At 43.1% G+C, this 21,883-nt stretch overlaps 1 protein-coding gene across 3 annotated transcripts in view; it reads left to right on the forward strand.

Annotated features, from left to right (window-relative positions):
* LOC115202053 (alpha-1,6-mannosylglycoprotein 6-beta-N-acetylglucosaminyltransferase B-like) overlaps positions 1-21,539 on the forward strand; it is an 82,657-nt gene extending 61,118 nt beyond the window's left edge. For all 3 annotated transcript variants that reach the window (XM_029765917.1, XM_029765910.1, XM_029765925.1), the window contains 9 exons: positions 6,423-6,556; positions 8,975-9,105; positions 9,910-9,915; positions 11,040-11,195; positions 11,293-11,439; positions 11,630-11,746; positions 16,221-16,295; positions 19,987-20,258; positions 20,574-21,539. In XM_029765917.1, coding sequence (XP_029621777.1) covers positions 6,423-6,556; positions 8,975-9,105; positions 9,910-9,915; positions 11,040-11,195; positions 11,293-11,439; positions 11,630-11,746; positions 16,221-16,295; positions 19,987-20,258; positions 20,574-20,772 — 1,237 coding nt within the window. In that variant the 3' untranslated portion in view covers positions 20,773-21,539. The remainder of the gene's footprint in view (positions 1-6,422; positions 6,557-8,974; positions 9,106-9,909; positions 9,916-11,039; positions 11,196-11,292; positions 11,440-11,629; positions 11,747-16,220; positions 16,296-19,986; positions 20,259-20,573) is intronic.
* The last annotated feature ends 344 nt before the right edge of the window (positions 21,540-21,883 follow it).

A 21,883-nucleotide genomic window follows, 5' to 3' on the forward strand; every position in this document is an offset into this window, starting at 1 on the left:
TGAGAACTTGTTCTCAACTAGCCTACCTGGTTAAATAAAGGTGTAATATATAAAATATATATACAGTTGCGGTCAAATATATCGGCACCCTTGCACTTGACAATGCAGTGCAATGGAGCAATGTTCTGATTTCTCTTTTCAAAACTGGTTGAATGGCAATTTTTACCCTGTAGGCACCTGCAACTTACCACAGGTGTGAGAGATTACACAAAAACGAGAATCACTCACCTCCAACAAAATTAATTAGAATTTTGTAAGTCCAGGCCAACAGTCCAGGCCATTTTTATTTTTTTTTACTTGAAGAGAAAAATCTCAATTTCAGTTTAGATTTTTTTTTTCTTGGTCCTGTGCAGTTATAAATCAAAGAAATACATGTGTGAACACCAAAGGTTTTTTTAAATGTCTACTTATTTCAGAAGAAATAGTGAATCGTGCAAGGGTGCCAAAATATTTGACCACAACTGTATGTGTGTTTGTGAGTGTGTGGTTACTGTGTGTGTAGGCATGGAATATACTATGCACTATAACAGGGCCAAATATGAATTTTATCTCTTACCTTCTGGAGGAGGAACAAACTTGTCCATGATGCGTAAGTTAAACTGTCTAGTGTTTCTTTGTTGCTGGCATTTCTGTTGTACTGGTTAATCATTGGCTTATTGGCCTGCTGCCCTTATTGGCTGGTATTTGGTCAGCTGGTTGGTCCCCTGTGAGTCACCATAGCGCTTCCAGGGGGAATCTGCATGAGAGCCTACACAGCGATCAATTTGGTAAATAATGAATCCCAGTTTGACTGATAGAAATGCTAAGTAGCACAGTGGAGAAATGGCACTGCTTAAAGCCCCTGAATTCTCTGTATATATTTTGAACTTTGCAATGTACAGGAAGTTGCCAGAGGCCCGCAAAGTGTCGACTAAGCAAATAAAACATGTAATTATTGGTCCTAGTTATTGCAGGACAATTTTAAGTGATAGGATTGTGAAAATGATAATGTTTCCATTTCTTGGTTGGAGAGAAACTAATATGTCTGGGGTGTGATAAATCTGTTCTGTTATATTCCATTATAATGTGGAGTAGTGTTCCAGTCTGTTTTGTCCCTAGCTGCATATTCAATTTCCTGTTCCACAACCTCCATTTAGCTCAGTATACACATACATGCACTCAAACATCAGCACACTTGCATGTGCACCCTAACGTTTGGGAGGGAGGGAGGGGGGGGGGGGTGCTACCCCACTGCTTATAAATATAAGTTAAAGGGAGACATTAATATGTCATAGATGCAGAAAGAATACAGCATAGTGGTCAATTTCCACGACAACTAAGAGCTTTGAAGGGTGAGTCTCAACTTCTCCTCTGTTTTTGTCCCATGGCTACCACATGACAGAAATGCTTTGTGTGACTGTGTGAAAGCGAAGTCATGCATCTCGCTCATCGCAATATCTGCGATGCTGCTCGTGGCAACATAATTTCATTCAGTCTACCCTTAACTATCTAAGATGAGCCAAATACATTTTCTCCAGCTCAGGGCTTCAGCTATGCATTTGGTTTGCTAACTTGCTAGCGAAGTGGCTAGCCTGCAAGATGAAACTTTGTGGTTACAGCAGAGACAATCAATCCCGTCCTGGATCAAACGTACGTTTGGAAATAAATAGAGCTCGTTGTGTGCACTGCCTGTAATACAGTATACCCGGTATGGTACAGGAACGGTATGAAGGTATGCAAATCTGGATAACACCCAACCCTATCTCACACCCCCGCACGCACGCACGCACGCACACACACACACACACACAAATATTTTTTATTATAGAGACCATATGAAGTTGGTGGCACCTTAACTGTGGAGGATGGGCTCGTATTAATGACTAGAGCGGAATAAGTGGAATGGTATGAAATATATCAAAGACATGGTTAGCAGGTGTATGATGCCATTCCATCTGCTCCTTTTCCCGGCCATTATTATGAGCCGTTCTCCCCTCAGCAGCCTCCTGTGATAGAGACATGCAAACACAGCACAATATTTGTAGTGCACACACTATTGTTTGCGATCACACAATGAAACTCCTAATGAAGATGACTGACCACATGCCAATATGATTGTGTTTGCCTCATGGATCATTTGCATTACAGGCAGATATCTGTGCAGCAATGGAATTATGTTTGAATAGATGACACAGGAGAAATCCGACTGTGCGATTACTTTGAGGTCCCATAAGACTCTTTTATGAGACCCTCAGTCCCGGCCCAGACAGTACATGCTGCTGAAATAATTCACCATGGATTCCCATCGGTGTCAATCCAAGGTCACTTGATTAGCTGATGTGTATCAACTGTCCCAGTCTGGCAGGCTAATACTTCAATTTCCTCTGCAGGAGGAAGACTGCTTAGAGATGCAGGACACTGATAAATCAACCAGATCTGATAAGATCCCTTGATTCCTTCAGTCTGGATATTCAGAGCTGATGAAGCTGGGAGATAAAGCAATGCTCCATGTTCGACTCACCCTCTCAGTATTCTCAAATGGCTTCCATTCCCTATCCTTCCTCTTCCTTTCCCTATCCTTCCTCTTCCTTTCCCTATCCTTCCTCTTCCTTTCCCTATCCTTCCTTTCCCTATCCTTCCTCTTCCTTTCCCTATCCGTCCTCTTCCTTTCCCTGTCCTTCCTCTTCCTTTCCCTATCCTTCCTCTTCCTTTCCATATCCTTCCTCTTCCTTTCCCTATCCTTCCTCTTCCTTTCCCTATCCTTCCTTTCCCTATCCTTCCTTTCCCTATCCTTCCTCTTCCTTTCCATATCCTTCCTCTTCCTTTCCCTGTCCTTCCTCTTCCTTTCCCTATCCTTCCTTTTCCTTTCCCTATCCTTCCTCTTCCTTTCCATATCCTTCCTCTTCCTTTCCCTATCCTTCCTTTTCCTTTCCCTATCCTTCCTCTTCCTTTCCATATCCTTCCTCTTCCTTTCCCTATCCTTCCTCTTCCTTTCCCTGTCCGTCCTCTTCCTTTCCCTGTCCGTCCTCTTCCTTTCCATATCCTTCCTCTTCCTTTCCCTATCCTTCCTCTTCCTTTCCCTGTCCGTCCTCTTCCTTTCCCTATCCTTCCTCTTCCTTTCCATATCCTTCCTCTTCCTTTCCCTGTCCGTCCTCTTCCTTTCCCTATCCTTCCTCTTCCTTTCCCTATCCTTCCTCTTCCTTTCCCTGTCCGTCCTCTTCCTTTCCCTGTCCGTCCTCTTCCTTTCCCTATCCTTCCTCTTCCTTTCCCTGTCCGTCCTCTTCCTTTCCCTGTCCGTCCTCTTCCTTTCCCTATCCTTCCTCTTCCTTTCCCTATCCTTCCTCTTCCTTTCCCTATCCTTCCTCTTCCTTTCCCTGTCCGTCCTCTTCCTTTCCCTATCCTTCCTCTTCCTTTCCCTATCCTTCCTCTTCCTTTCCCTATCCGTCCTCTTCCTTTCCTTGTCCGTCCTCTTTCTTTCCCTATCCTTCCTTTCCCTATCCTTCACCTTCCTTTCCCTATCCTTCCTCTTCCTTTCCCTATCCGTCCTCTTCCTTTCCTTGTCCGTCCTCTTTCTTTCCCTATCCTTCCTTTCCCTATCCTTCCTCTTCCTTTCCCTATCCGTCCTCTTCTATCCTTCCTCCTCCTTTCCCTATCCTTCCTATTTTCTTCCTTTTCATCTAATCTAGCGTAGTGAAGTGCATGCCCCACCCACCTCAGATGTGTATTTTTCAGCCATCTATTTCCTGTGTTTGAGGGGAGCAAAATCCACTTGTCACTTAAATCTCCGTGGACTGATTGCTTTTTGTGACTCTTCATACTCTTGCTTACACCTGCCGTTTTTTTCTCCATTAACGTTATGACAACTGAAATGTTTGTAAAGACCTATCAAACACACCCCGGTAATGGTGGAAATGTGCTCAATGGGATACATTGGCTGGAATTGGAATTGAACGTATCGTCTCGACACTTACGTCACAAGAAAGAGAAGATAACTTTATTTTGATGGGTGTACATTTTTTTTGTGGAATTGAAAAAAGTAGTAATTTAATACAGTTGAAATGTTTACAAATTAGATGCGCTGAAATGAAAGCAATTTCTGAAAATGATCTCGGATTATAGTGATATTATGTCTGATCTCGCAAACAATGTAAAGTATGTTTAGGTGTAATCGTGTTGATACCCTTTTATCTGAGGGAATCCTGCTATTGACACACTTGTTGAATTATGCAAGAGAATGTGACAACAACCGTTATTAATGAGGCAGTCTAGACAGCGCAGGTGAGCGCAGGTAGGGTAGACAGAGCAAGTGTTTGGTGGTTGCAACCCTGTTCCTCACCTTTATATTAATGTATTCATACACTGAAGAAAAATATAAACACGACATGTAAAGTGCTGGTCCAATGTTTCATGAGCTGAAATAAAAGATCCCATACATTTTCCATACGCACAAAAAGCATTTCTCTGAAACCTTTTGCACAAATTTGTTTAAATCCCTGTTAGTTAGCATTTCTCCAAATATACTCCATCCACCTGACAGCTATGGTATATCAAGAAGCTGATAAAATATCATGATCATTACACAGGTGCACCTTGTGCTAGGGACAATAAAAGACCACTCTAAAATGTGCAGTTTTGTCACAACACAATGCCATAGGTGTCTCAAGTTTTGAGGGGCCGTGCAATTGGCATGCTGACTGCAGGAATATCCACCAGAGCTGTTGCCAGATACATTTTTATGTTAATTTATCTACAATAAGCCGCCTCCAACGTCATTTTTGAGAATTTGGCAGTACGTCCAACCGGCCTCAACCGCAGACCACGTGTATGGCGTTATGAGAGCGAGCGGTTTGCTGATGTTAACATTGTGAACAGAGGGCCCCATGGTGGCGGTGGGGTTATGGTATGGGCAGGCATAAGCTACGGACAAAGAACACAATTGCATTTTATCGATAGCAATTTGAATGGACAGAGATACCGTGACGAGATCCTGAGGCCCATTGTCATGCCATTCATCCACCTCTCATGTTTCAGCATGATAATGCACAGCTCCATGTCACAAGGATCTTTACACATTTCCTGGAAAATGTCCCAGTTCTTCCATGGCCTGCATACTCACCAGACATGTCACCCATTGAGCATGTTTGGGATGCTCTGGATCAACGTCTACAACAGCGTGTTCCAGTTCCCGCTAATATCCAGCAACTTCCCCGAGCCGTTGAAGAGGAGTGGGACAACATTCCACAGGCCACAATCAACAGCCTTATTAACTCTATGTGAAGGAGATGTGTCACGCTGCATGAGGCAAATGGTGGTTTTCTGATCCACGCCCCTACCTTGTTTTAAGGTATATGTGACCAACAGATGCATATCTGTATTCCCAGTCATGTGAAATCCAAAGATTAGTGCCTAATGAATGTATGTCTATTGACTGATTTCTTTATATGAACTGTAACTCAGTAAAATCTTTGAAATTGTTGCATGTTGCATTTATTTTTGTTCAGTGTGTATATATACAAATAGGCACATGTTTCTTTATTTAACTCAAAATATGAGTACATTGTATTGAATTCCCACCAAATTCCCTGAACTCGATTCATTATTTGTCCGTAAAATGTTTTATGTGCTATAATTCAGTCAATATCTGATGGATTATAAAAATGTTAAAAGTTTGGAGTATCTTCATCCATTGTCCAACACAGAAGATTGGTGGCACCTTAATAGGGGAGGATGACCACGTGGTAATGGCTGGAGCGATTTCCATGTGTTTGATGCCATTCCATTTGCTCTGTTCCAGCCATTATTATGAGCCCTACTCTCCTCAGCAGCTTCCATTGTAAATGTCCAACTGTTGCATTTTATTAGAATTATTTTAAAAACCTTTTAACAATTTTGATGACCGTTGCTACTAAAAGGTAGCAATCAAAGTAGTATATGTTAGTAGTGCTCCTGTCAAAATGTCTCTCTTATTCAATCCTGTCAGGTACAGCAAGTGGTCATACACAAGGAAAGGAAGCCTTTTCCGACTATTAGGAAGCAGCCCCTCACACATTATGCACCAGCAATGTCAAAGACCCACCAAAGAAGGGAGGTGTCGTTGTGGTGTCTAGACGTTGTTACATTGCTGTGAGTAAGAGCTCTCCATTTATCTCCCCCGTGGTGTGTAGTGGCCTAGCAGCGTGTGATTTAAAGTCAATTTCCCCCACCTGGAGGGCAGGCTGAGCCCAGCACACTGAGGGAGAGGAGAGGCACGGTGACATCCATCACCTCTGACTGCTTTACGGTTCAAGTCTCCTGGGCTTGGTTCCCATACCACTGCTTGTTAGACATGGGCTTTTACCAGATAAATATTCTATCATCGCAACAGGAGGCAATGTCTATCTATGTTCCGCTATTTTGACATACAGAACCCATTCATTCTCGCATCTCTTTCCTCTGTCTCTCAGGTGCCACATCCGTGTGATTGACACATTTGGCACAGAGCCGGCATACAACCATGAGGACTACGCCACCCTGCACGGCTACAGGACCAACTGGGGCTACTGGAACCTCAACTGCAGGCAGTACATGACCATGTTCCGTGAGTGAACTCTGAGCATAATCTCTCTTCTGACACTGGATGTGAGGGGAATGGGGTTGCGCTTGTTTATCAGGTATCAACTTCAGAAAGTGGGAAAGGGTAATTGGGATTTTAGTGGAGGTTTGGCTTTTGGAGTGTGTGTAGGGGCACAGATGTTGTGGGGCGCTTGTGTAGGCCTCTGGCCTCTCACAGTGGAAGCTCAGGGGCAGAGAGACGAGGAGGAGCCTGGGAGGGTAACAGCAGTTGAGGCCAAACAGATGCCTAGAGCTAGACACTAGAACTTAGCACCATAGGCTCTCAGTGGCACGCACGCAGAGCTCAGACATCCAGCTGGGATCAGTGGAAGGAGAGGAGACTTCAGCTGTGTTTGTGCTCTTCCAATTAACTCAGTGAGCATAGCTTCTGTGGAAGTACTGCTGTTTTGGAAATACACATTGTAATTGCAAGCCACACTCATATTGGGTTTGAAATAGGAACACGTTATGAATATATATATGATTCTAATGGCTTTTTTGTTTTTCATGTGTACTGGGAATACTCAGGCCTTGCTTTGTTTCCTGGTTTATGGAGTGACCACTGTCCTTCTCTTAGGTGATGTGATCCCAGCTGGCCCAATCTATTCCTTTAACCACTGTCTCTTTATTCCTACAACTTACTCAACATGCTTCTGACTCATCTGAAACTGAATGTCAATATTTAGTTTAGTGTCACGTGTGCTCCCTTTCTGGCCTCTAGGTCACCAGGCTGCTCGTTATGGTGCACACCTGTCACCATCGTTACGCACACCTGTGGGTCTTCAGACTCACCTGAACTCCATCACTTCCTTGATTACCTGCCCTATATACAGTTGAAGTGGGAAGTTTACATACACCTTAGCCAAATACATTTAAACTCCGTTTTTCACAATTCCTGACATTTAATCCTAGTACAAATTCCCTGTCTTAGGTCAGTTAGGATCACCACTTTATTTGAAGAATGTGAAATGTAAGAATAATAGCAGAGCGAATTATTTATTTCCTGGGTTAAGGGTTTTTGGTAGCATGGCCTTTAAATTGTTTAACTTGGGTCAAATGTTTCAGTTGCCTTCCACAAGCTTCCCACAATAAGTTGGGTGTATTTTGACCCATTCCTCCTGACAGAGCTGGTAAAACTGAGTCAGGTTTGTAGGCCTCCTTGCTCGCACATGCTTATTCAGTTCTGCCCACACATTTTCTATAGTATTGAGGTCAGGGCTTTGTGATGGCCACTCCAATACCTTGACTTTGTTGTCCTTAAGCCATTTTGCCACAACTTTGGAAGTATGCTTGGGGTCATTGTCCATTTGGAAGACCCATTTAACTTCCTGACTGATGTCTTGAGATGTTGCTTCAATATATCCACATAATTTTCCTGCCTCATGATGCCATCTATTTTGTGAAGTGCACCAGTCCCTCCTGCAGCAAAGCACCCCCACAACATGATGCTACCACCCCACAAAGCACCCCCTATTTTTGTTTCATCAGACCAGAGGACATTTCTCCAAAAAGTACGATCTTTGTCCCCATGTGCAGTTGCAAACTGTAGTCTGGCTTTTTAATGGCGGTTTTGGAGCAGTGGCTTCTTCCTTGCTGAGCGGCCTTTCAGGTTATGTTGATATAGGACTCGTTTTAGTGTGGATATAGATACTTTTGTACCTGTTTCCTCCAGCATCTTCACAAGGTCCTTTACTGTTGTTCTGGGATTGATTTGCCCTTTTCGCACCAAAGTACGTTCATCTCTAGGAGACAGAACGTGTCTCCTTCCTGAGCGGTATGACGGCTGCGTGGTCCCATAGTGTTTATACTAGCGTACTATTGTTTGCACAGATGAACGTGGTACCTTAAGGCCTTTGGAAATTGCTCCCAAGGATGAACCAGACTTGTGGAGGTCTACAATTGTTTTAGCTGATTTCTTTTGATTTTCCCATGATGTCAAGCAAAGAGGCATTGAGTTTGAAGGTAGGCCTTGAAATACATCCACAGGTACACCTCCAATTGACTCAAATTATGTCAATTAGCCTATCAGAAGCTTCTAAAGCCATGACATCATTTTCTGGAATTTTCCAAGCTGTTTAAAAGCACAGTCAACTTAGTGTATGTAAACTTCTGACCCACTGGAATTGTGATACAGTGAATTATAAGTGAAATAATCTGTCTGTAAACAATTGTTGGAAAAATTACTTGTGTCATGTGCAAATTAGATGTCCTAGCTGACTTGCCAAAATGATAGTTTGTTAACAAGAAATTTGTGGAGTGGTTGAAAAACGAGTTTTAATGACTCCAACCTAAGTTTATGTAGACTTCCGACTTCAACTGTATGTCACTCCCTTTGGTTCCCTCCCCAGGCGTCATTGACTTTGACTTATTGAGCTTGACACTTTGCTATGTTTGTCCCTCACAGCACACACTCCAGACAACTCCTTCATGGGTTTTGTGGCTGAGGAGCTGAACGGCACAGAGAGGCTGAGCATCCAGAGGAACAAGGTGGACAGCATGGCAGTGGTGTATGGCAAAGAGGCCAGCATGTGGAAGGTGATCATATGGATATTAATGTTCAATTTCTACACCACTAATGTCACAACTCAAGCAAAGAAAACCATATTGCTGAGAGTGCATTTGACTGACACCCCAATGGGCGTATCACCTGCTCCTGTCTACAAGATATCAACAAACGAATGACTTTTTTCCTACTAAGATGTGCAGTCCAGTTGAGGTGGCGTCTCAACATATTTACACAACAGTCAGCAGTCTGTTATACGCTGCAGTGTATTCTGTCACGATGTGATAAATGGAGTGCACCCCACTCCCAGAGACAAGCTGAAACTTGCCTAAGCTATTCTCTCCTATCTGCCAAGCATGACACTTCAATCCGCTAGGTATATGTATGTACGCCCAGAGAGGTGTGAGTGTTGTGGAAGTGGCAATTGTTTTTGTTTAGCGTAAATTCTCCCTCCAAGCTACAGGAAAAAGGCATCACTTATTGATGTGTCTGGCCGCCTCCCCGTAGTTGAATCAGCTGCATTTGTTCTCTCACTCTCTACGCTTATTGAATTCCCCCTCCCTCTGAACAGTTTGAGGTGCGAGGTATAATATTTATGAGTGTGAATGCCATCTGTGCCTGGCCCTCCCTCGACACTGACTACCCCTCACTCCTTTGGCATCATCCTCAGCTCTCCGGTTCACATGCTTGTCAGCTATGTGTTGTACTACAGCTGTATGTCTACAAGGAGACAAAATGACTATCATTTTATCTCTCCCACTCACTCTCGTCTTTTCTCCTTCCCACATGGTTTCCTCCTATTCTGCTCTCATGCCATGTTGATGGATCATCTCCAGCTCCAAGTAAGTATACCTGCACTTCCTGTCAATGATTGACGTTTTGAACACGCTCTGAAACGTTGTTTTACATTGAGCCATAGTACGGACTGTCCCTGGTGTTTGGTTTCTCTGCAGATTCCTTTTATAGAGATTGGTACTGTTCATGCACAATGAATGTGTTAATGTTCCATTAAATGTGCCAGGCAGTTAACTACAATTATTTTGGAATGAGTCAGCAGCTTTAGCTCTTCAGACACAGAAAAAGAAAGATGTTTCAGGTGAATCATCTTTATCTACCATAAAGATACTGGAGTTTTTCTAAAAAGGCCTGAGGGTTGCGTTCATCCTGGTCTATCTGCATCTTCTGCCATCCCCCTGTCGGATCAATAAACTGCTGCCCTATAACAGCTTTAGGAAAATACAAAAGGTGGAGTTTTAATCAATACTCAGAATGTCAGCTCTCAACTAATGATAGTTTTACTTTGTGTACAACATTCTCACCAATATATGTCAATAATGCTTACCGAATACATCTCTATGATCAGTGACCAGTGTGCTGCTGTAGCCAAGGTGAAACCCATGCTTACTTTTCACACTCTATGGCCATTCTCGTGTAATTTGCCCCTGGTGCTGCTGTTGCTTGGTGTAGGAAATCAGATCAACCCTCTAATTGGCCATACCAGTCTGTATGCACCAGAGGCTACAGTAGCCACCCCACTAATCCTAGTATCAGTCAGTCATACAGGCTTCTGTACACACTGCTCTGCACCAATCAGAAGCTCTCCAGGGTGAGAGGCCTATCCGTCAAGGGGTTTAAACTCTTCTGAGAGATGACCTCCATGCTACTGAAGTCTTCTTAGGTTGAGCACATTCTCCCTTGCTCTTCAGTCCCAGGAGGGTGACACAGATAGTATGGAGAAATCTCTAAGTGGAAGAGGCTGACAGCCAATGTCATGAATAACATGTTTGCCCCTGTCTTGGTTATGCCTGCAACCAACACACTGAACATAACTTTATGTTTGAGAAGAACTTTGAACTCCATACAGAATTGGTTAAAAAAAGGAGTTACATTCTGCATATTTGGGGTGGATAGGTAGATTATACTGTGTGCCCAGTCCGTCCTAACCATTTGTTCCATTGACCCATAGGGTAAGGAAAGGTTCCTGGCCATTCTGCATCGCTACATGGATATCCACGGGACTGTCTATTATGAGACACAGCGCCCTCCAGAGGTGCCTGCTTTTGTCAAAAACCACGGCCTGCTGCCCCAACAAGAGCTGCAACAGCTGCTCAGAAAGGCCAAGGTGTGGAGGGTTTCAATACCTTTTCATATTATATACTTCAAGTTGCCAGTAAACAGCAGCAGTTTGGTTCATCTTTTCTTTTCCTCTCTCAAACAAGCTCTTCATTGGGTTTGGCTTCCCATATGAAGGGCCAGCCCCTTTAGAGGCCATAGCCAATGGCTGCATCTTCCTGCAGCCCAAGTTTAAGCCGTCCCACAGTTCCCTCAACCATGAGTTCTTCAGAGGGAAGCCCACTTCCAGACAGGTGAGTGGGTTGTCTCTGTGGTGTCAGTGGACTGTCTCCATACTGTCGAGAAAATGAATGTTAGTCAGTGAATTAGTGCAAGGTAGGCCTCAACCTGACTCGTGTGCTTCTCTGCTCGTGGCTGTGTCCATGTATTGTCTGGATGGAGACTGTATTGACTGATATAGTATTGTGTTAATTCCTCCATCAGGTCTCCTCACAGCATCCCTATGCTGAGCAGTATATAGGCAGGCCACATGTCATCACGGTGGATTTCAACAACTCCCAAGAGTTTGAGTCTGCCATACGTGACATCATGAGGACCAAGGTTAGTATGCTAATTTCACTTGAGATGATAATATAATATATGCCATCTAGCAGACGCTTTTATCCAAAGCGACTTAGTCATGTGTGCATACATTTTAAGTATGGATGGTCCCGGGAATCAAACCCACTATCCTGGCTACAGAGGACCACATGATTTCACGGAGATAAGCGTGGCTGTTCAGAGACAAATGACCTTTCAGATGTAGTATCTTCACTGCATCTCATGTTAAAAAAAGTCTTCAGTATTAACATTACCTACGCATATGATTAATGGTGCCGTGGAGGTATATAATCTCCTCTCCCACAGACTGTATTTCCAGTTGTGACCCACTTCTCTCTCACATTGCTAATTGAGCTGTTAATCACAGGATCCAGTGTAACTGCAAACTGCATAGCTGGCTCCTTCCAAGGACTTTAGTCCTAATTGCCTCAGAGATGGAGTTGCTTAGTAGGTAAACTGGGCAGCAGACACCTGGGTTAGTATGGCAGTCTTCCAGAGGGCCCATACTGTCTTCTCCAGGCACTAACCATTGTCTACTGGAGATGATATGAATCTATCATGCTGTGCTCAATCTGTCGCCAGGCCAACATGCAAGGTACGGCCAATTGATCCCCTAACACGTGGGGAATAATGGCAGGTTAAATATAGCCCAGATTTGCTGCTGAGGGAACCAAAACGGAGCATCCACTTGATGTAATGCTGTGGTAGAACACGTGCATGTAATGGGTTAGGAGTGGAGGAAAACAAAACAACAAAATAATACAGGACACAAGCACTTCTCATTATGTTGATATACAGTGCATTCAGAAAGTATTTAGACCCCTTGACTTTTACATTTTTGTAATATACATTTTTTTACCCCACTTCGTCATATCCCATTACGATCTTGTCTCATCGCTGCAACTCCTCAACGAGCTCGGGAGAGGCGAATCATGACCCGCCAAACCCCGCTCCTTAACACCCGCCCACTTAACCCGGACGCCAGCCACACCAATGTGTTGGAGGAAACACCGTTCAACTGATGACCGAAGTCAGGCTGTAGGCACCTGGCCCGCCACAAGAAGTCACTAGAGTGCAATGAGCAAAGTAAAGCTCCCCCCGGCCAAACCCTCCCCTAACCTGGACGATGCTCGGCCAATTGTGCGCTGCCCTATGGGACTCCCGTTCACGGCTAGTTGTGATACAGCCTAGGATCGAACCCGGATCTGTAGTGACGCCTGAAGCACTGCGATGCAGTGCTTTAGACCTTTGCACCACTCAGGAGGCTCCAGACCCCTTGATTTTTTCCACATTTTGTTACATTACAGCCTTATTCTAAAATGTATTAAATAAATGAGTTTCCTCATCAATCTACACACAATACCCCATAATGACAAAGTGAAAACAGGTTTTTATGTTAGCAAGTTTATTACAAATAAAAACATCACATTTTACACAAGTATTCAGACCCTTTGCTATGAGACTCGAAATTGAGCTCAGGTGCATCCTGTTTCCATTGATCCTCCTTGATGTTTCTACAACTTGATTGGAGTCCACCTGTGGCAAATTCAATTGATTGGACATGATTTGGAAAAGCACAAACCTGTTTATATATAGTAAGGTCCCACAGTTGACAGTGTAAGTCAGAGCAAAAATCAAGCCATAAGGTCGAAGGAATTGGCCGTAGAGCTCCGAGATAGGATTGTGTCGAGGCACAGATCTGGGGAAGGATACCAAAACAAATTGGTAGCATTGAAGGTCCCCAAGAACACAGTGGCCAACCATCTCTGGAGCGCTCCACCAATCAGGCCTTTGTGGTAGAGTGGCCAGACAGAAGCCACTCCTCAGTAAAAGGCACATGACAGCCCGCTTAGAGTTTGCCAAAAGGCACCTAAAGGACTCTCAGACCATGAGAAACAAAATTCTCCGGTCTGATGAAACCAAGATAGAACTCTTTGGCCTGAATGCCAAGCGTCACGTCTGGAGGAAACCTGGCACCATCCCTACGGTGAAGCATGGTGGTGGCAGCATCATGCTGTGGGGATGTTTTTCAGCAGCAGGGACTGGGAGACTAGTTAGGATCGAGGGAAAGACAAACAGAGAAAAGTACAGAGAGATCCTTGATGAAAACCTGTTCCAAAGCCCTCAGGACCTTCAGACTGGGGGCGAAGGTTCACCTTCCAACAGTACAACGACCCTAAGCACACAGCCAAGACAACGCAGGAGTGGCTTCAGGACACATCTCTGAATGTCCTTGAGTGGCCCAGCCAGAGCCCGGACTTGAACCCGATCAAATATCTCTGGAGAGACCTGAAAATAGCTGTGCAGCAACGCTCCCCATCCAACCTGACAGATCTTGAGAGGATCTGCAGAGAAGAGTGGTAGGAACTCCCCAAACACTTGTGTGCCAAGCTTATAGCATCATACCCAAGAAGATTGAAGGCTATAATCACTGCCAAAGGTGCTTAAACAAAGTACTGAGTAAAAAAGGGTCTGAATACTTATGTAAATGTGATATTTCCCCAAAAAATGTTTATACATTTGCAAAAATGTATAAAAATCAGTTTTTGATTTGTCATTATGGGGTATTGTGTTTTAGATTGATTAGGGTAAAATCAATGTAATCAATTTTAGAATAAGGCTGTAACACAATGAGGAAAAATTCAAGGGGTCTGTATACTTTCCAAATGCACTGTACTATACAGTACACACTGAAGGTGAAGAAAAACATGTCCCCTCTTTGATCCAATGTCGGTGAACAACAATACTAATCCCTGTGATATTCACTGGTGTAAAAAGTACCCAATTGTCATACTTGAGTAAAAGTAAAGATACTTTAATAGAAAATGACTCTAATAAAAGTGAAAGTCACCCAGTAAAAGTCTAAAAGGATTTGGTTTTAATTATACCTATAAATCATTTCACATTCTTTATATTAAGCAAACCAGATGGCATGATTTTCTTGTTTTATTATTTTACAGAAAGCCAGGGGCACACCTCAACACTTAGAAATAATTCATTAACAGAGCATTTGTGTTTCGTGAGGCAGAAGCAGTAGGGATAACCAGGGTTGTTCTCATGATAAGTGTGTGAATTGTCAAATAGTTCTGACCTGCTAAGCATTCGAAATGTAACTCGTACTTCTGGGTGTCAGGGAAAATGTATGGAGTAAAAAAGTACATTATTTTCTTTAGGAAAGTAGTGAAGTAAAAGTTGTCAAAAATATAAATGGTAAGTTAAAGTACAGATACCCCACAAAAAACGACTTAAGTAGTACTTTCTAGTATTTTTACTTAAGTACTTTACACCACTGGTGATATTGTAATCAGGTATACTGGTCAGATATGATGAGTATGTATGCAGGAAATGTGGTCGGTTTAGAGATGCACATGTATTCTAAAGCTGAATTCAATTCAGACTCCATGGAGAGCAGTTTTTTTCCTGTTCCTTTTCATTCCATTATATAAAGATGCCCAAAAGGCAAATTGCATTCTGGAATAGCTGATGAGGTGCCAAATACATTTCATTAAACTCAGATGAAATAAACGAGTAAGTGAGCACTAAAAGGAAGTGAATGCTAAAAGGAACCATTTATCAGTTTAAAAGCTCAAGTGCCTCTGAGAGGCCTGATGGTAAACAATGAGATCTCTTTTAAATGGCACAGACATCTTAGGTTAGGTGATGTGGAATGGGAATGCAGTACCATCACACTGATTGAACATTTCTCACTCCAACATGTATCATAATTATTTATGTAATCTAACCCAAATAGGCTTTGGATAACAGCAAAATAGAAAGCATTGACCTGCAGACTTCATCCTTTCACACTGATGACTAATGTGTGTTTACTGCTGCACTGAAAATAAATGCCTTCTCTGTGCTGTTTTCACTGCAGTGTCACAGCATCTGTTGTGTATGTAACATACGTTCTAACCTGTAACTCTATGAAATATGCCAGCTCTGGAGAAAGTTTTCACATGATCTGGTAAAGGTCAACCGTGGGATGGTCAAAACATCCTCCAGTGAGTTGTTAAAAAGATTTCAGACATTCAGTTTAGCAGCTCGTACATAACCTGTGGTCGATTGTCAGCTTAATCCATTGTTTGTCATATTGATGTAGTCAATGTTAATAGAATAATGAAATCAATTCAAAGGCTGTCACCTGTGATGTATGAGGTTATTGATTATAATATGAAGCAGCTCATAATGAAGCCGTTTGTTACGGAGTCTAGTTGATAGGTAATCGACTAGCCGGACTGTTCCCTGGACTCCGGGTGTAGGGATTTGTACAGTACATGAACAAGGCTATTGAACTTGACATCTGTCTGTCTCTATTCCTTTATCCAACATATCATACTGAAACACCGTTCACAATTACCTTAATGAATATGTCAGCTTTGATTAACGGTAAAACGTTGCAGTACTATTATAGCTGTGGTGGTGATGGAGGTCTAAAGCCGATGGTGTGTGACGGTGTATGATTTCCTTTCTGCAGGTGGAGCCATATCTGCCCTATGAGTACACCTGTGAGGGGATGCTGGAGAGAGTGCATGCTTACATCCAGAACCAGGTGGGTTTGTGTTGCATACACTGGCCTCCATTACCCTGGAGATGGTGCAGCCAACCTCATCCACATTTATTTATGCACAGGCAAGATGAAGTCACACTGTACTGTATACATATAAAAGAGCTCATTTACACACACACACACACACACACACACACACACACACACACACACACACACACACACACACACACACACACACAGTCCTGTTTAACTAACCTGTGGGGACACACAATTCAGTCCATTCAAAATCTTATTTTTCCTAACCCTAAAACTAACCCTAGCTCCAAACCCTGAACCTAATCCTAACACTAATTCTAAACTTAACCCTAAACCACCTAGAAATAGCATTTGACCGTTTAACCTAACATAATGTCCCCAGTTGGCCAAATGTTTGTTTGTTTACTGTTCTTGTGGGGACTTCTGCTTCCCACCAGTATAGTTAAACACATCCACGCACACAATCACACACACACTAAAAGCCTTTTAATATTTCTTTGCACAATTACACACATTGTCATGCTCCAATACGTTCATCATGCTGAGATGATTTGTGCGGTGCATGTCTGCCAGTCTGGTTAAGGCCGTGGGAGAAAAGGGGAAATTGGGTGGCCTATGCCCAGCTCTGATCCACTCCCCCATCTGTCCATCACACACAGAGTAGTGTGCTCAGTGGGCTGTGACTGACTGAGACTGCCCGCCTGGCATGTACGAACCCAGACTCCCAATCAGCGACAACCCTTCTATCCTCCTCCGTGGGCAGCACTGACCCCATGATCTTCACGGATTCTTTATTTAGAATTTTTATACTGCTTTCTCATGACACACACACACACACACACACACACACACACAGACTCTGGATGAGGTGTGTGACAGCTCGCCCTGTTTTCCTGTTGAGCAGTAGCCCAGGGCTGGGGGGCCGTGGTGTGGAGGAGGCCTGGTTATTGCAGCAGGGCGCTGGGAGCCTGTTTAATAAACCGGGATGGGGGTCAGAGGAAGATGTCGCAGAAATATTATACCCTGTTCCTTATGAATAGGCCCAACTGGGGGAGGTGCTCTCCCAGGGTTGATTCCTGCCTGAACCTCATTTGATTATTGGTTGCATAACTGTATTATAGACATGACGATAGTTTAGTGTTACATTCAAATCTCCCTACCATCATATCTAAGCCAATATGAGACCAATCTCAATGAAAATTCGCAAATCAACTTGATTGGAGGTACTCAACACACTCCCCGCCTCTTGTCATGAGCCGTTACTGAGAACCACATAGCAGAGTATTTCTTGCGCCTACCTAGCTAAAATTCTAGACGTCGGATTAAAACGAGACTATAGCGTCCATAAAGCGACCATCGGGATTTAAAAAATGCCAGATTGACTAAATGTGTAGGTGTAACAGTTTTTTGTCAATTTATAATTTATCGCTCTCACGTGCTTAATTATGTTGTATAATAATGTTGCATAATCACCTTCCAGTGTAAAAACCTTGGAATTTAAAAACAAGGTTTTAATTGAAAATAGGCATTGGTCGGAAGCTGAAAAAATAAAGGAAATTCCCATGAGCACCACATTGCCTATTTCACCCATGCTCTACCTAGGGTTTCCAGCACACAGCTTCAACCTACTACAGTAGCTATGTTGTTCTTCAAACTATGTGTAGGCAGGTTGCTTAGGATTCATACTCTTCAGAGGGATAATGGACTTTACAGTGTCCTGCTATCAAAATTATGTATACTGGTATGTGTGTATATACAGTACCAGTCAAAAGTTCTGACACACCTACTCATTCATGGGTTTTTCTTAGTTTTTACAATGTAGAAAATAATGAAATAACATATGGAATCACGTAGTAAACCAAAAAGTGTTAATCAAATCAAAATAGATTTTAGATTATTGATGACAGCTTTGCATACTCTTGGCATTCTCTCAACCAGCTTCACTTGGAATGATTTTCCTACAGTCTTGAAGGAGTTCTCACATATGCTGAGCACTTGTTGGCTACTTTTCTTTCACTTTGCGGTTCAACTCATCCCAATTGGGTGGAGGTTGGGTGATTGTGGAAGCCAGGTCATCTGACGCAGCACTCCATCACTCACCTTCTTAGTCAAATAGCCCTTATACAGCCTGGAGGTGTCTTGGGTCATTGTCCTGTTGAAAAACAAATGATAGTCCCCCTCAACGCAAACCAGATGGGATGGCATATCGCTGCAGAATGCTATGGTAGCCGTGCTGGTTAAGTGTGCCTTGAATTCAAAATAAATCACAGACAGTGTCACCAGCAAAGCACACCCACACCATCACACCTCCTCCTCCATGCTTCACGGTGGGAACCACACATGCAGAGATCATCCGTTCACCTACTCTGTCTCACAAAGACATGGCGGCTGGAAACAAAAATCACAAATTTGGACTCATCAGACCAAAGGCCAGATTTGCACCAGTCTAATGTCCAATGCTCGTGTTTCTTGGCCAAAGCAAGCCGCTTTTTCTTATTGGTGTCCTTTAGTAGTGATTTCTTTGCAGCAATTCGACAATGGCCTGATTCACGCAGTCTCCTCTAAACAGTTGATGATGAGATGTGTCTGTTACTTGAATGCTGAAGCATTTATTTGGGCTGCAATCTGAGGTGCAGTTAACTCTAATGAACTTATCCTCTGCAGCAGAGGTAACTCTGGGTCTTCCTTTCCTGTGGCAGTCCTCATGAGAGCCAGTTTTATTATAGCGCTTGATGTTTTTTGTGACTGCACTTGAAGAAACTTTAAAAGTTATTAATTTTATGTATTGACTGACCTTCATGTCTTAAAGTAATGATGGACTGTCATTTCTCTTTGCTTATTTAAGCTGTTCTTGCCATAATATGAACTTGGTCTTTTACCAAATAGGGCTATCTTCTGTATACCCCCCCCCTACCTTGTCACAACACAACTGATTGACTCAAACACATTAAGAAGGAAAGAAATTCCACAAATTAACAACGCACACCTGTTAATTGAAATGTATTCCAGGTGACTATCTCATGAGCTGGTTGAGAATGCCAATAGTGTTCAAAGCTGTCAAGGCAAAGGGTGGCTACTTTGAAGAATCTCAAATATAAAATATATTTTGATTTGTTTACTGCATGACTCCATGTGTTATTTCCTGGTTTTGATGTCTTCACTATTATTTTACTTGTGTAGAAAATAGTAAAAATAAAGAAACCCTTGAATGAGTAGGTGTGTCCAAACTTTTGCTGGTACTGTATATTCATATTATTCCAGGAGGCTGGAAGGCAATGTGTATGTCATAAGAGCTATGGTGATGCTGCTTTTAATATTCTGTCTAAATCAGAACCCATCAATGTATAGCTAATAAATTAATTTATAGTTCACAGCTGAATTAATAAAATATATATATATATATATTGTCTCACACAGGATAGGTGCAGTGAAATGTGTTGTTTTACAGGGTCAGCCATATTAGTACAGCCCACCTGGAGCAAATTAGGGTTAAACCTTGCTCAACGGCACCGACAGATTTTTCACCTTGTCGGCTTGGGTATTTTGGTTACGACCTTTTGGTTACTGGCTCAAGTTCTAACCACTAGGCTACCTGCCGCTTCAATGCTGAATGTAGGCTACAGTAGAATTGACTGATGAATGTAATGCTGAATAGCCAGATTGTGTAGTTATTCTGTTGTATTGTACTCGGCAGGAATTCTGTGCACCCGAAGCTCCATTTCCCTCAGCGAATGCCTCCAGCAGTTGGCCAGGCAGCCCCCCCAGCCCCTTTGTCCTGCTGCCCAACTCCAGTGCCCTGGCCTGGGCCTCCAACATCAGCACTCCCCCCTCATGGCCCCCGCTTAGCGCCCTGAGGCTGCTGGCCTCCCTGGAGGGCCAGTCATGTATAGATGCGTGCCAGAGCGCAGGCCTGATCTGTGAGCCCGCCTTCTACCGCTTCATCAATATCAAAGAGGCCTTCAACGGGTGAGCTGCTGCTGCCTCCCTTCACCACCATGTGATCACACCACCATCTGTTACACAACATTACATCTTGTAATTTAACATTTAGCAGATTCTGTTATACAGCACGATCACTGAGGAAACAAACAATGAATATGTGCATCTTAAATTCTTCTGAATATCCTCCCTCATTCAAATGCACTACCCAATGTGCTTTGGTGTAATGATATTGATAGCCATTTATGAAGCCTTTTTTTAAACATTGATTATAATGTAAATCACATTACTTAATATGAATAATGATATATAAAGAAATGTATCTCTGGTGTTTCTGCCCAGGCTGGAGGTGCAGTGTGAGGGGGTGGAGGCTGAGATGAACCACATCTTCCCAGCCTTCTCAGTGGAGAGTAGTGAGTGTGGCCTCCAGAAAGACCGTCTGCTGTTCAGCTGTGCCGGGGCCAACACCAAGTACCACCGCCTCTGTCCCTGCAGGGACTACCGTAAGGGCCAGGTGGCGCTGTGCAGGGACTGCTTATGACTGTGATCAGCACCTGGGGGAAGATGACCTGCCACCCCTCCCTCAGCCTTGGCCATCCCAGGGGCCCTTTCTATAGGTGGGAGGGACACTGAGGAGGATGGCCTTGATGGAGGTCACTGTGGGTGACACAGAGGAACCAGTAGGGTCGGTCACCATGGGGTAGAGGAGCAGCTGTACAAAGATCACTGCTGGTATGATTATAGCACAGGGGGGAAGGCTTCACGGAACTGGACAGCTGGATAATGTTAAAGTGAGAAAAATGAGACTCCCTACTTGCTGCTCTGACCACAGGCTCAGTGCATTGGCAATTCTGAAATTACTAGAATACCCAGTCGCCAAACCCACAAAATGGCTGCCAAACAAGACGTGTGGCTGACATGATGCATCTCAGGGAAATGCATGATTGTACTGTACCCTGCTAAAGTGATGATGCTGCTATAAGGTGAAAGTTTTACAATAGTCTTTATGGACTACATTTGGTCCAACAACAGGAATGTTAGGGGGATGGAGTTATGAGGAACACAGAAATGAGGGGATTCAAAATTATATCCCTGATAATTGTATTGCAATGCTATAGTTGCTAATATCTCGCTTCAAGTGACATGCAGATACTGTATGGAATGTAATGTTCTGTGAAATACTTTGATCATAATGCAGTTGGGATATTTGTACAGTAGATGCACTACTAGATGTAATATTTTCCATGTCTCATACATTAGTATATTTGTACATACAAGTGTTGATTAATAAAAAAGACAATTGAAACATTCTAGTACAACTCTTTTCTGGTACAACTTCTTCAACTCTAAAACAAGTCTAAGAGTCAGATTACGTCTTGAGACATGAATGAGTCTGTAGATTTAGAAAAGCAATTGAGTGTAAAGCTGTCATCCATCTTTTTTGGTCAATTTCACAAAGCCAAATGGAAGAGAATGTTCTAATGACTTCTTTCAGAGCTGGTGATTTCTCTGCAGGCACTGTTGGCTTGGACTCATTTAGTTCATGGAGTGGTGCCTAAATACCCACAGACAATTCGTGAGAAGGTTGCCAGAGTGGGTGGAAGGCTGCGTTTAGATGGTGCAGATCAGAGTGAGTTCTGTTGGGACGGAGA

Source organism: Salmo trutta, chromosome 1 (genome assembly GCF_901001165.1).
Source record: "Salmo trutta chromosome 1, fSalTru1.1, whole genome shotgun sequence".
NCBI classification, from domain to species: domain Eukaryota; kingdom Metazoa; phylum Chordata; class Actinopteri; order Salmoniformes; family Salmonidae; genus Salmo; species Salmo trutta.